The sequence below is a fragment of the Populus trichocarpa genome, chromosome 9 (assembly GCF_000002775.5).
Source record: "Populus trichocarpa isolate Nisqually-1 chromosome 9, P.trichocarpa_v4.1, whole genome shotgun sequence".
NCBI classification, from domain to species: domain Eukaryota; kingdom Viridiplantae; phylum Streptophyta; class Magnoliopsida; order Malpighiales; family Salicaceae; genus Populus; species Populus trichocarpa.
In genome coordinates this window covers 6,334,702-6,347,505 of record NC_037293.2, presented here as the reverse complement: position 1 = coordinate 6,347,505, position 12,804 = coordinate 6,334,702, and the positions used below count along the sequence as shown (strand labels likewise).

The following is a 12,804-nucleotide window of genomic DNA, read 5'->3' as shown; positions in this document are numbered from 1 at the left end:
AAGAAAGCGCTTTGGCTGCAAAAAGATATCTCTTCTCTATTACTAGCTTTCTGTTAGTAGGAAAATGAGAAAGTAATTTGCTTGAGAAGCAAATACTATCAGGCAGTTAGCTGACAATAAAGAGATTGTGTTTGAATGTAATTCACGTTAGCTAGTAATATTAATCAAGCTCAACAGACAAGCATGTAACGAATTAATATGCAACAATAATTTTGCCCTAGCTAGAGAAAATATTGTACTAAAAGTACCTGTGCATTTCTTCTCTCTGGATTTGAAGCCTGCCACCCGTGTTTTAGAAGTATAAACCTAGAGAGAGAAAGAGAGCGTTATGTGAAGTGGAAGCAAAATTGTATCTGTCTCATACACACATGATGATTACCTTGTGAGTGAAGAAAAATGCATCGAAAAAGACAAGATAGAGTCAAAGACAAGAAGACCAACCGTTCCTTCTCTTTCTCTATGAGCTAGGGAGGTCCCCCTCCAATCCGTTTTCCACTCTACCCATCAACCAACAACAGACACAAATATTGCTCTCTCTCTTGATCTTTCTCTTCATATTCTTTTTGTAAAGCAAACCCCACAACCATCACAATCATCGTCAGTCTTACCACTCCATGAAGCGTCCTCTTCTCTCTCTCTCTCTCTCTCTCTGATACACGACTACAAATTAATTAACAATATTTATCATTTACCTAGCTATATAGCTTTCTCTCATTTCCATCAAACAAGTTCAGATTAAGAGAAGAAAGGCTCCCGTAGTACTAGCTAGCTGGCTGATCAGAGTATACTATCAAACACAATGAGGAAGCCGGATCTAGTGGGCAAAGATAGAGTACCGAGCAATAGTAGTATTAACAAGGCCAAACTTAGAAAGGGTTTATGGTCACCAGAGGAAGATGAGAAACTCATCAAGTATATGTTAACTAATGGACAAGGGTGTTGGAGTGATATTGCTAGGAATGCTGGCTTGCAAAGGTGTGGCAAGAGTTGCCGTCTTCGTTGGATTAACTATTTGAGACCTGACCTCAAGCGTGGCGCCTTTTCTCCTCAAGAAGAAGAGCTTATCATCCATTTGCACACCATTCTTGGCAACAGGTACTTCTTTTTTTCTTTATTCTTCTCTTTTATATATAACGGTCAACCAAATAATGTTTTATATATTTATATATATAACATTTTAATTATGTCAACAATCCCAGTTGCTGGCGCTGTTTCGTTTTGTAAATACATCAAGATACTCTTGGATCGATCGATCATGCATGGATAAGAAAAAAAGAAAAAGAAAAAGGAAGCTCGCAATTACTTAAACAAATTGGTAATCAGACCTAGTTTAATTACTTGTAAATTCACAAGATATAGTAGTACCAGCTGTAACAAATGTGTAGCGTAGACAAGTTGCAATAATGTTAATTATTCATCAGTTTCGTGACGAGAAAAGTATAAAAACCTCCCAGACATTTGTAGATATTAAGTGGATATAATGTATAGAAACATTGAATGCCAGTAATAATCATGCACATTTTGCCTTCTCTTTATATTATTTTCACCTAGAGGCTTCGAGGAGTTTGTCAGTGTGTGTGTGTGTGTGTGTGTGTGTATGCTAAACTACGTATTAACTTCTCTTAATTTACTGGAGTATGCCATTGCTGCCAGCTCCAGTGGGTCATCAATTTGATATGCCTTGTGAGAATATATGTAGTTTACAGTTGGTTTTATAAGTTTGTTATATGGACCGAATAGTTTACCAACAGTTTACAAATTCTGATATGCCTCTTATTTGGACTTTCCAGCTTCATTTAATTTGATCACCCATAAATCATTAACGTTCTGCACAATTTTCGCTGAATATTCTCATCATGTTTTAATCCAAATTGGTCCAGTGCATGCTATAAAAAATCTTAACAATAGAAAAGTTAAAATGAACAGTTCTGAAAAAACCTCCCACGCACACAAAAAAAGAGCACTAATCAACTTTTGTCGCCCTTTTTTTAGAGGTTTCCTTTATGCCTAGTAGAATCTGTTCAGAAACAACAGGGGAGATAAGAAAGGAAATATATATTCTGCCTAATAGGGAGAGAAATAAGCGTGTGCTCATCCCTTCCTTTTCAGCTTTCAGCATAACTAAGATGCATGCTTTGAATATATATGGATACGTGTTTGTTACAGACTCACAGTTATGTATTTAAACAAAGCAGGTGGTCTCAGATTGCGGCACGTCTTCCAGGAAGGACAGACAACGAAATAAAGAATTTCTGGAACTCCACATTAAAGAAAAGATTGAAGATCAATAACACTTCCACATCCTCACCAAATGACAGTGATTCATCGGAGCCTAGAGATCATGCCATAGGAAATATCATGCCCACGCATGATCCTGACACTATGACTCTATGCATGGACTCATCTTCCTCATCATCCATATCCATGCAAGGTATGATCACAAGCAACCGATTTGATTCTTTCTCCATGCTCAACAACCGCTATGATGTGACTGGTGCAGCGAGTTTATTTGACATGTCTACATGCTTGACACAAGTGGGTATGGGAGATGGATTTTATGGTGATCATTATGGGATTTTGGAGGCCAATAATAAAACGGGGCTAGAAAGTGATCTTTCTCTTCCACCACTAGAGAGTAGAAGCTTTGAAGAGAATAATACAGTGAGTAATAACAGAATTGGCATGAAAAGCAGCAGCAACAACAACAACAACTGCTTTGATAATACTTGCTTCGATAATACTTGCTTCAACAATAATACTGATCAGAGATTTAAAGTAGAGGACATGTTGGGGCTTGAAAATCATTGGCAAGGAGAAAACTTAAGAATGGGAGAATGGGATTTTGAAGGTTTAATGGAAAACATAACTTCCTTTCCTTTACTTGATTTCCACGTAGAATAACCATCTACCCTTACCCCCCCCCCCCCCCCCCCTTCTCATAAAGCTACCCTTTGCTATCGATGCTATGTCCTAGGAAATTTTGGGCATATATTTTCTTCCTCAAAATTACCAAAACAAACTTCTTTTTCAAACTTTCTAGTTTGGTACATCCCTCAAAAGTTTTTTTTTTTGAAAAAAAAATCCTTTTTTTCCCCCCATCAATGTTCTGCTTGCTCTTTCTATACCTTTTGTTTCTTCCAGCTGTGAAAGAAGTTTATGCGTGAACACTTCCTTATTGTTGGAAAGGCATGCAATAAGTATTGCAAATTAGAGATTAGAGGTGGCCAGAGATTCTTTGTATGTAATTGGATCGGTTTCTTCGAGGCATTCGGTCATTTCTTGGAACGAGTTGGTGCAATAATCATCGTTCCCTTGAAGGAGAGAAATGTGAATAGCAGTATAGAAAGTAGAAAGGGAAATAAAGGCATGATTAGTAGGTGAATTGTTTAGTAGCATGTACAAATTATAAACAGAAAATAATGAGGAGGAGAAGATTGTTATTAGTGGGAGATGAGATGTGATGAGAAGGATAATGTAACAGTACACCTTACGTTAATAAGAAGAAGCTTGTTACATACAGTCAAAGACTCTTTCTCTACGTCTTATTATGTGTAATTCATAGGTGCTCCTGCTGTGTAATCATAAGTTACTTAAATCTGACATCAATTAATCTCACTCAGCAATTATATTAGAATATACTCATTTTTTCCCCAAATTAAAAGAAAATCTCTTTACCAAACGTGTCAAATTAATTGTCAAAGATAGAAAATGAATATTATCTGTCAAAGAGAGGTTTCTGACTTGTTTGATCCCAAGCGGAGTAAGTCAAAGTTTTGAGTTTAGCTATTTAACTTGATTGGTTGTAAGTGCCGCGGACAGGACCCAAACTTTCTTTTAACATGGAAGAAATGTTTAGAAAACAGTAGTATTTTTAAAGAAAACGAGATTCGGGTTAAATTTTAATTAATTTAATAATATAATTAAAAAATATAAAATAATAATAAAATGGTTGGATCGGTCAAGTAGGGTAAGCATGCAAAACTCGTAACCTGACATATATATAGAAAGATGAAACCAGAAAAAATCAATTGTAAAAAAGAATCTAAACAAAAATCTAAGCAATCCCGATCCAATCTTTCAAACCCATGACCCGAAAAGCTAACAAAATCCTGATAAATAAAATGTTGATGTATGAAATCAAAAAAGAAAGTTTTAATAAAAAAAAATTAAAAACAAAACAAATAGCAATAAAAAAATAAAAGCTAAATATGACATAAAAAATGAACTAAGATATTGAGGGATGTAATTGAAAAAATAATTCAGTTTAGAAAATGATATAAAATATAGAGGGATGATTTAATTAAAAGAACAATTAATAAAAAATAATAAAAAATAAGGACTAAATCTAAAAAACAACAAAAATCAAATAAGGGTTAAATTGAAAGAAAATTCCATTTCTATGAATTATTTAAAATAAAAAATAGCAATAAAAAATAAAGACCAAACTAAAGAAAGAAAATCAAATGGTTGCTTTGAAAACGTGCAGGGAAGGCTCTGAAATCGAGGAAAATAAAAAAAAAAGGAAAAAAAAGAGAAAAAACTATCAACGTAAAACCCAATATTTCTTTATCACACGTGTCGTCCAGTAAAGAAGACGACATCATGAGAATTAAAACGTTGTTGTGGAAGCCAGAGTTTAATCACCAGATGACACTACACGCGTCGTCTAAATAATACGGGAGCACTTATGTGTGCCCGCTTGAACTGCACACACAACTCACTTTTTTAAAGAAATTAATATTATATATATGTTTAAATACTGAAGTGCCCCTTATTAGATTTGGTAACTACAATAAAACCAAGTGAAAAATTCCTCTGGACCAAAAACGAAGACAATTTCAATTTAAAGATATTTAGGTAATTTTACTATGTAGTTGAAATGAAAAATAAATGAAAATGCTCTTTCTTGTTCGTGCATTATTTTTTAATTCAAAGGGTATATTAATCATTTTACTATGTAAATAAATAACAAAAGACTAATATATCTCTATTTTATTTTATTTTCTAGAACAACGGTAAACAATAATATCACTATCCCTTTTATTTTCTTTTAATGAGGCTAAGGATAATCAATGGGGTTAGAGAAGATAAGTTTACCTAATCCATCTCATCATCAACTGTCTTACTTGTTAACATCTTAACGTTATAACCAATAAATATTACCTGCGTTGGCGCAGGAAAAAAAGCATATTTCATGAAAAGAAAAATCAAAATAAAGTGGGCAAAAGGAGTAAAAAATCACTAGTCCAATTAAAAAAAGAGAGTCCAAAATAAAGTGCACTTGAGGGTCTAGCTGCTGTGGTCAACCGTGTGACTTGTTCCGCCCCCGTCCCGGGTTCGACCCTCTATGTGCACGCCTGTCACCCCCGCGGTGCCTTACCTGCTCCTGGGCTTGCAGGATGTCCAGTGGGCCGTGGGGAATAGTCGTGGTGCGCGTAAGCTGGCCCGGACACCCCACGTAAATAAAAAAAAAAAAAAAAAAAAAAAAAGAGAGAGTCAATTATAACTTTGTACCTATAATTTATTAAGACTAATTAATATATATATATATATATATATAAAATTAAATAATCCTTTAACTAAAGTTAGTCATCCTCAATTTAGAAATCTAGTTCTCTTTAATTTTCAGAGAATAATAATTTTGAGAAATAAAATGAAATTGGTAGGATGACTAAATTATAAATGGTTTAAAAATATAGAGTTTTAATGTCTGAATCTATAATGACTAATTAATTAATTTAATAAAACTATAGGGACGGAGTTTATAGCTTACTAAAAAACAAATATACAAAAAAGAATAAAAAACACATGCGACGCCTGAGAGATTCGAACTCTCGCGGGGAAACCCCATGTACTTAGCAGGCACACGCCTTAACCACTCGGCCAAAGCGTCGCTGTCTGTCGGTACAGGTAGCATAAGTTTATTTATTTATTAACATTATCGCAAGGCCCAGCTATCTAAGCTAGCCCAACCTGATGAAAGTCATAAAAGCCCGAAGGTTGCAAGCCTAGGAGGTCCTTTAGGCGACTACTATCTGCCCGTGACTATTAGCAGCTCAATAATTTAAAAGTATTTTTTATTTTAAAAATTTTATATTTTTATATCAAAATAATCTAAAATTATAAAAAGATTAATTTTTTTTAAAACATAAAAATAGAACCATCTTATTTTATAGCAATGCATGATGTTATTATTATTTTGAAATTTTGAAATTTTTTTTCTATCGTCACCTTGTCCTCCACTTCATGAAATTTCAAGTATTTAGTGTATCCATTGTCAAGAAGCATATATATCGTTTCTGTATTTGATTTGGACAAATTAGCACATCACAATACTTCATATTATTGCAATGCCATTATATGAATAAAATCGCTTGCATCTCCATGTTAAATGAATTTCACGGACAAAATAAAAAGCAAGCCCGATGTTGCATTCCGCATCTCCCCTCATAATCACACAAACTTTTGAGAGGATGGTCTAGATCCTAAATATGTCCATTAAACACCAAGATGGAACAATCTCTAATAATGGTGAAATCTTCGGGCCCTAATTTTTACGAAAAGTCACAAATTCATCAATTTTTTGGGTGGCCGTGGGGATTTTGATCGATAATTTGATCGTGCCAACTAAAATCTGGAGGAAAACACTATCCTCGAGAAACGAATATAAATAACAGGAGGTCCACTATCGATCTAGTTTCGATTTATACAATATTTTTGATCGTGATGATGATGATGATGGAAGTGGGAATCGCAATTCATAACGTCGTGCTATAAAAGAAAAAGCTGCTCAGATAGATTATTTATCAGTGTTCTCACTATTACCTTCAATCATGACCATATATGGACACTCTTGTATCTCAATCCATCATCTCTTCAAAAGCAAGGGATATTCATTCAAAATTTTGCACAGTATCCACCGCTCATTCCAATCGAGTATTCCCACCCTGTACAGCATTTTTTCCCAATCACTCGATGATAAACATTAATCGACTACTGTAATGGATTCAATTGATCAGCCAACCAAGTTTTTTTTTTTTTATTATTTTGGAGAGGAAAAAAAAGGGTACATTGATTTAAACTATGAAGATTAATACTTGATCGATCGATACAAGTTAATTAAGTAATTAAGGTTGATGAACCAGAGACTATATGATTTGGTGCAGCTTGGAAGCATACGGCATGTCTATCAGAGCGCATAATAGAGAGACCCATAGAATAATTACAGGGATGAGGGCTAAGAACGCATAGTCTATTTTCTTTTTTGAAGAAGGCCCTTTTGTCTGCTTTTTGGCAAAGACAGGAGCCTTTTCCACATATAAAAAAGAAAAAGAAAACACAATTAAAAGAGAGAAAGGAAATGCTGAAGCGTGCTTACTTTGCCCTCATTCCTAGGATGTTTTGTAAAAGAGACAGACAATTCGGTGTAAAGCACTTAAAAACCATTGGTGTCTTGGGAGAACCAGCATGCCCCCGTAATTCCGCTTAATTTTTTTTTCCTACCATCATCTTTCGGCACGAAGATGACCAAGAAGCTAGGAGTATTATTCTGTGCCTATAACGGAAAACATTACGTGAAATATTGTTAATTAACTTGCTAGAATTTAGATAGAGATTCATAATTTGACATATACAAGTCGGTCATGTTGTTGCTTATTACATGTGAATCGTCATTCTTTATATTTGATGATTAATCTTTGTGTATATATTGGGTTAATTATTTGTTTGCAGTCCTAAACCCTTTGTTTTTACTCTTTTTTTTTTTCATATAATAAATTTCTTTGTGTCCCTTTTTGAAAGGTGATCATGAACTTGGAAAATGGCCAAACTTAAGAAGATCGATCCCTGTATATATGACAGTCAACTAACACTTATCTTTTAAGCAATGGCAATATCAATTTATCATCACTCTTCATATTTCATTTGCAAATATAAAAGGAATTTCTGTAATCATACATACACTACCATAATCTTTAGATTTACCATCAGTGAATCTTTCGTTGGTAATTTTTTGTCCGTTGGTAATAAAAAAATATTATTATCGATGGATTTACTGACGAAAAAAACGAGCAAAAAAAAATATTTCATTCCGTCGGTAATTCCCTCGGAAACAAACCGTATGTAATTCCGTCGGTAATTATTTAAAATATTTTAAAATAAATATATTTTACAAAACTATAAAATAATTAAATTAATATTAATCAACACTCTATAATACTCAAAATGCTTGGAAAAAAGAAGAAGAAAATCAACTCAAAAAAATTTGCAACAAATAAATAACACGAAAAAATAAATTCAACTAAAAACATTCATATGAAAAAAATTTAAAAATCCTATAATAAATCAACTAAAAATTGATCTCATATGAAAAACAAATCCTACAACAACATTCATACAATTATTAAGAACAAAAACAATTAAAAATAAAATAAAAAACAAATATAGTGAAAAAAACACAAAAAAAGAAGAATATTTTTTTTTACCTTAATGTAGTTGCAAGTGAAGCTAAGAAGAGAGAGAAAAAATTCGTAAAGTATACTAATTAAAAAAAACTGAGAAGAAAAAATAAAAAAGAAGAAGAAGACATACGTGAGCATGGAGAAGAAGAGAAGGAGTTGAGGAGAGAAGAGAAGAAAATGAAGAAGAAGAAGAAGAAGAAAGGAGACAAGTCTCTTGTGAAATTAGGAATTCTAGGCTTTTTATTGGAGCGTTTTACCGATGGTTTTACCGACAGATAATTAAATATTAATATTTTTAATCATTCCGTCTGTGATTCCGTCTGTAATTTAAATTTTGAATTTAATAAAAAAATTTCAGAAACCGTCAATATCACTGATGACTTTTCAATTCGTCGGTGATTCCGTCTGTAATATTTAATTTAAATATTTAATTTAATTTTTTCAGAAAACCGCCAAATAACACTGACGAGTTTTCAATCTGTCGGTGATTTTATCTATAAAGGATAGTAATTAACAGTGCAATTGAGAAGTGAATAGTTCCAGAGCTCTCCATAAAATACCGACGGAATGTTCCGTTGGTGATTCTCTTTGTAATTAACATGATGAATAGTGTTGACAGTTTACCAATGATTTTACCGACGGAATTACCGAAGAAATATTTTTGTCGGTAAAATCCGTTGGCAATTTTTCAACAAAAATATTTCCTTGATATTTTTATTTATATTTATCATTTTTTTAATAGTGATACATGACCTGATGCACCGAAGAAGAAGTGATTATTAAGCTTAGGGTACTCAAAACGTAGCCCAAGCAAAATCAAGGAAGCATCCTTTGGTCTATTCCTTTTAAAATCCCCATCTCTTGTCACAAACACCCACCTGTGTCTTCTTCTATCTACTCCTCTCTCTTACACGCACAACACTCACTCTCAATGTCTGAACACAACATTCATAGAATGGACAATGAAGACCAGGAGGCCTTGTTTCACTCCTACCCGTGTGCATACTACGTTCAAAGTCCATCTACCATCTCCCATGCAAACAGTGCAGATATCAAGACCAACAATAATATTCTCGAATCCACATACCAGTCACCAACAAGATCCGATACTATACTCATCAGCAAGAACCCTGAGGTCTCAAGGTTCACCCTTTCCCGTTACTCATCCTCTCGTGGATCAAACAACTCTTTCCTCAATGAGAAGAAGGTTGGTGGAGCGGAGAAAGGGGTAAATCGTTTGATCATTGTTGATGGTCATGGATTTAACGTTGATGATGGTTATGAAGAGAAGGAAGAGGTGGGAGAAGAAGATGATTTTTACGACGAGAAGAAAGGTGGGTGGTGGTGGAAATATTGTTCTTTTAGGAGGAATTCTTCATGTGCGTGGGTTTCTTGGCAAATATTTTGGAGGCTTGTGTTGAGTTTGTGTGTTGCTTTGCTTGTTTTTTATGTTGCTACAAAACCTCCACCACCCAAGATGTCAATCAAGGTACATGATCTTTTTCTCTCTTCTTCTATATCGTAGACGTGTGTTACCATCAAACCAAGTAGGGAATTTTAGAAAAATATAATTACAATTCTTTGCGAACAATTCTAATTTAGTTTTTTGTTTTATTGATCGAACTGGGGTTGATACAGAACAAGCTATTTTACACAATCTAGATAACCTTGTAAAACATGTAATTCCACGTGATAAGAGGATTCCCCAATTTGTCTTAAGCAAAATTTGTATAACGACTTTGATAGTTGATAGGTGGAGACAATTTTAGATGGTATAGTTTTAGTTTTATTTTTCTTTGGATCTTTCGGCCCCCTCTGTTAACAAAAAAAAATAAAAAATACTAGGAGGATTCTAGTTTCAGGCCACTATAATAACGAGCCTTTGAAGCCAGGTACTGCAGAGGCTTAATGGTTAGGACCAACGTGACCTGATTTTTAGGCCTAAAATAGAGGACTGCTCACAAATTCGAAGATCTGGCCCATGACTGAGCACCGTGCTTTCCTCGATAAATTGATGACCCGTTATTAAAGAACTTGACACATCTACAACAGATTCATAAATCTACTGTGGGTTTAAAGTTACAAAAAATTCGATACAGATGGCAGGAATTCGGCAATTTGGACTAGGGGAAGGAGTTGACGGCTCTGGTGTTACGACTAAGATCCTGACTTGCAATTGTTCCATTGATCTATTGATAGAAAACAAGTCCAAGATCTTCGGCCTTCATGTTCAACCTCCAATTTTGGAAATGTCATTCGGTCACCTCCGTTTCGCAATGTCACGTGTAAGCATATCTTACACGATACTATGAACCATTTTTATGAAATTCAATTTCTTCTTGTAGTTATAATACAATGTTTGCTGTGGCTTTTATAACTTGGCAGGGCTCAAAACTATATGCTCAGAGCCATACTTCAACTTTGTTCCAATTGTCTGTGGGAACCAGGAACAAACCGATGTATGGCGCTGGAAGAAATATGCAGGACATGCTAGAATCAGGAAACGGATTGCCGATAGTGATTCAGTTAAGCTTGAGATCAAATTTTCGAGTCGTTTGGAACCTTATCAAGCCTAAATTCCATCACCAAGCTGTATGTCTATTAGTCCTGGATAGTGCATATGATAAGAAGCACCGTACCCAAGCATATAATAGCACCTGCACTATATCTTGATGATCCTGTTTGTAGTGACACAATATTTAAATTTCTTCACGCACTGGAAATGTGAGAGATAAGGAATAGAGACATACAAATTGTAAGAAACTTGTTTGTAAGCATAATGCCATATTTACCGATATGTTTCATATGTAGATATATATAACTGTAACTAATGAAAGATCGAGTGAAATGCAAAGAAAATACGTGGGAGATTATGTGAGCGATAATATTGCTTGAGTTTAGATGCCTACATAGCACTTTGGAAGATTTTTCTCTGCTATATAAACCCAGCTCTTATACTTTAACAAGCTGCAATTTCTAGTCCAGAATTTTTTTTCTGACGTGAAAATGTTAGACAAATTCCAGCGGGCCTAAAACTTGAGTAATATGTGTTTACTAGAACTAAACCTAACTTAATTCATGCCCACTAACCTAAGTAACAAATTCATCAGAGTTAAACTCCCAGAAAGAGTTAAATCAAGATCAGATAATTAAATGCCATAAAGTCATCCTTTTTGTCCTTGTAAAACGCCCGATTGTATGCAAGACATTCTTTTCTGAAGCTCATGACATCTTTTTTTAGTCCAGTTGCAAGACAGGTAAGTCGGGATGGCAACACCAGAAATTAAGACTAATCTGAAACCTCAGTCAAATGCATGCACCTAACATATCTGGTTTGGTATGTCCTCGCCATAAAAGTGGCTACTGTCATCCATCTCCCTCCGAATCTTGCTCATCTGCTCCATGCCAAAAAAAATCTAGACAGACACGAGACGAGATTAGTAATTAAACGAGCTCTTGAGCCTCAACAAGTGGGAGATTATTTATTTGAGTGCTATACACTTATTTATCCAAAGTTGTATGAAAGGAGAGCAATTTCATCCAAACTCAACCTGAACTGACTGAATGAAAAGGAAATTTTTAGAACTAATTGAGTTTCGGGTTGCATTCAAGTAAAACCCGAAGATAAAAGAAGAACAATTAAGCTCTTTGTCACTACACAATAAAAAAATAAGAGTACCAAAGCATATCTTCAAAGGTTCCCTTGCCCGTATTAGAATTGAAAGCTATAGACAACTCGCCAAACATGTTATCACAACCCAAACAGACTTCCCATATATGTATAGGATAAAATGTTATGGACAGGCACCAAACATGTTATCCACCATGTTTTTTTAACTCGATTCACTAGAACCCAATAACCAGCACATATTATAATGCATATTACGACTTTCAAGAAAGTTATTAGGTGTCAATTTTCTATGCTTATGCAAAAACTATAAGAACGACTACTTTTCTCATGGATGGCTATCTTCTGCCAATCATGTTTTCTTAAAGGATATCTACCCCCCTTGTTAATCACTTGTGAGTGTCAATCTTACTAACAACTTGTTTTTTTTTCACTCACCACGAGGTACATGGGAGGAAAATAAATTATTCTTCATTGTTAAACCACTCTCTATGAGATAAATTGACACGCGATTTATAAATACATTGGATCATTAGACCAACAAGAAATAAAACAATTAAGTTCACACAAGAACAACTCCTACCTTCTTTTCTGTATATTATTTCTCCTCGTGCATCTATTAACTTAATTATTAAAAAGTCTTTTACCTTGATAAGAAACTTGTGTTTACAAGAGAGTATGGAACAACCAAATCCAATTACCCTATTAATTTGTCAA

The 12,804-nt window shown here is 34.3% G+C and overlaps 2 protein-coding genes and 1 non-coding gene across 3 annotated transcripts; 2 read left to right on the top strand and 1 right to left on the bottom strand.

Moving 5' to 3' along the window:
- Positions 1-526: 526 nt before the first annotated feature.
- LOC7467329 (transcription factor MYB83) lies at positions 527-3,519 on the top strand. The gene is made up of 2 exons (XM_002313267.4): positions 527-1,095; positions 2,196-3,519. Exons 1-2 carry the CDS (start codon positions 800-802, stop codon positions 2,899-2,901), a joined length of 1,002 nt encoding a protein of 333 aa, XP_002313303.1. The 5' UTR covers positions 527-799; the 3' UTR covers positions 2,902-3,519.
- Positions 3,520-5,811: 2,292 nt separating this feature from the next.
- On the bottom strand, positions 5,812-5,893 carry TRNAS-GCU (transfer RNA serine (anticodon GCU)). Its single transcript has one exon. It is a non-coding gene; the product is annotated as a tRNA-Ser (tRNA).
- A 3,369-nt stretch (positions 5,894-9,262) lies between these two features.
- Positions 9,263-11,359, top strand: LOC7467330 (uncharacterized). Its single transcript, XM_024608363.2, has 3 exons — positions 9,263-9,948; positions 10,559-10,744; positions 10,845-11,359. Exons 1-3 carry the CDS (start codon positions 9,391-9,393, stop codon positions 11,130-11,132), a joined length of 1,032 nt encoding a protein of 343 aa, XP_024464131.1. The 5' UTR covers positions 9,263-9,390; the 3' UTR covers positions 11,133-11,359.
- Positions 11,360-12,804: the final 1,445 nt, after the last annotated feature.

Bases quoted from the DNA above. Each gene is read 5' to 3' on its own strand.
- LOC7467329 (XM_002313267.4), top strand. From the start codon at position 800: ATGAGGAAGCCGGATCTAGTGGGCAAAGATAGAGTACCGAGCAATAGT. The intron at 1,096-2,195 runs GTACTTCTTTTT...TAAACAAAGCAG, and splicing joins CACACCATTCTTGGCAACAG to GTGGTCTCAGATTGCGGCAC.
- LOC7467330 (XM_024608363.2), top strand. From the start codon at position 9,391: ATGTCTGAACACAACATTCATAGAATGGACAATGAAGACCAGGAGGCC. The intron at 9,949-10,558 runs GTACATGATCTT...AATTCGATACAG, and splicing joins CACCCAAGATGTCAATCAAG to ATGGCAGGAATTCGGCAATT. The intron at 10,745-10,844 runs GTAAGCATATCT...ATAACTTGGCAG, and splicing joins TCCGTTTCGCAATGTCACGT to GGCTCAAAACTATATGCTCA.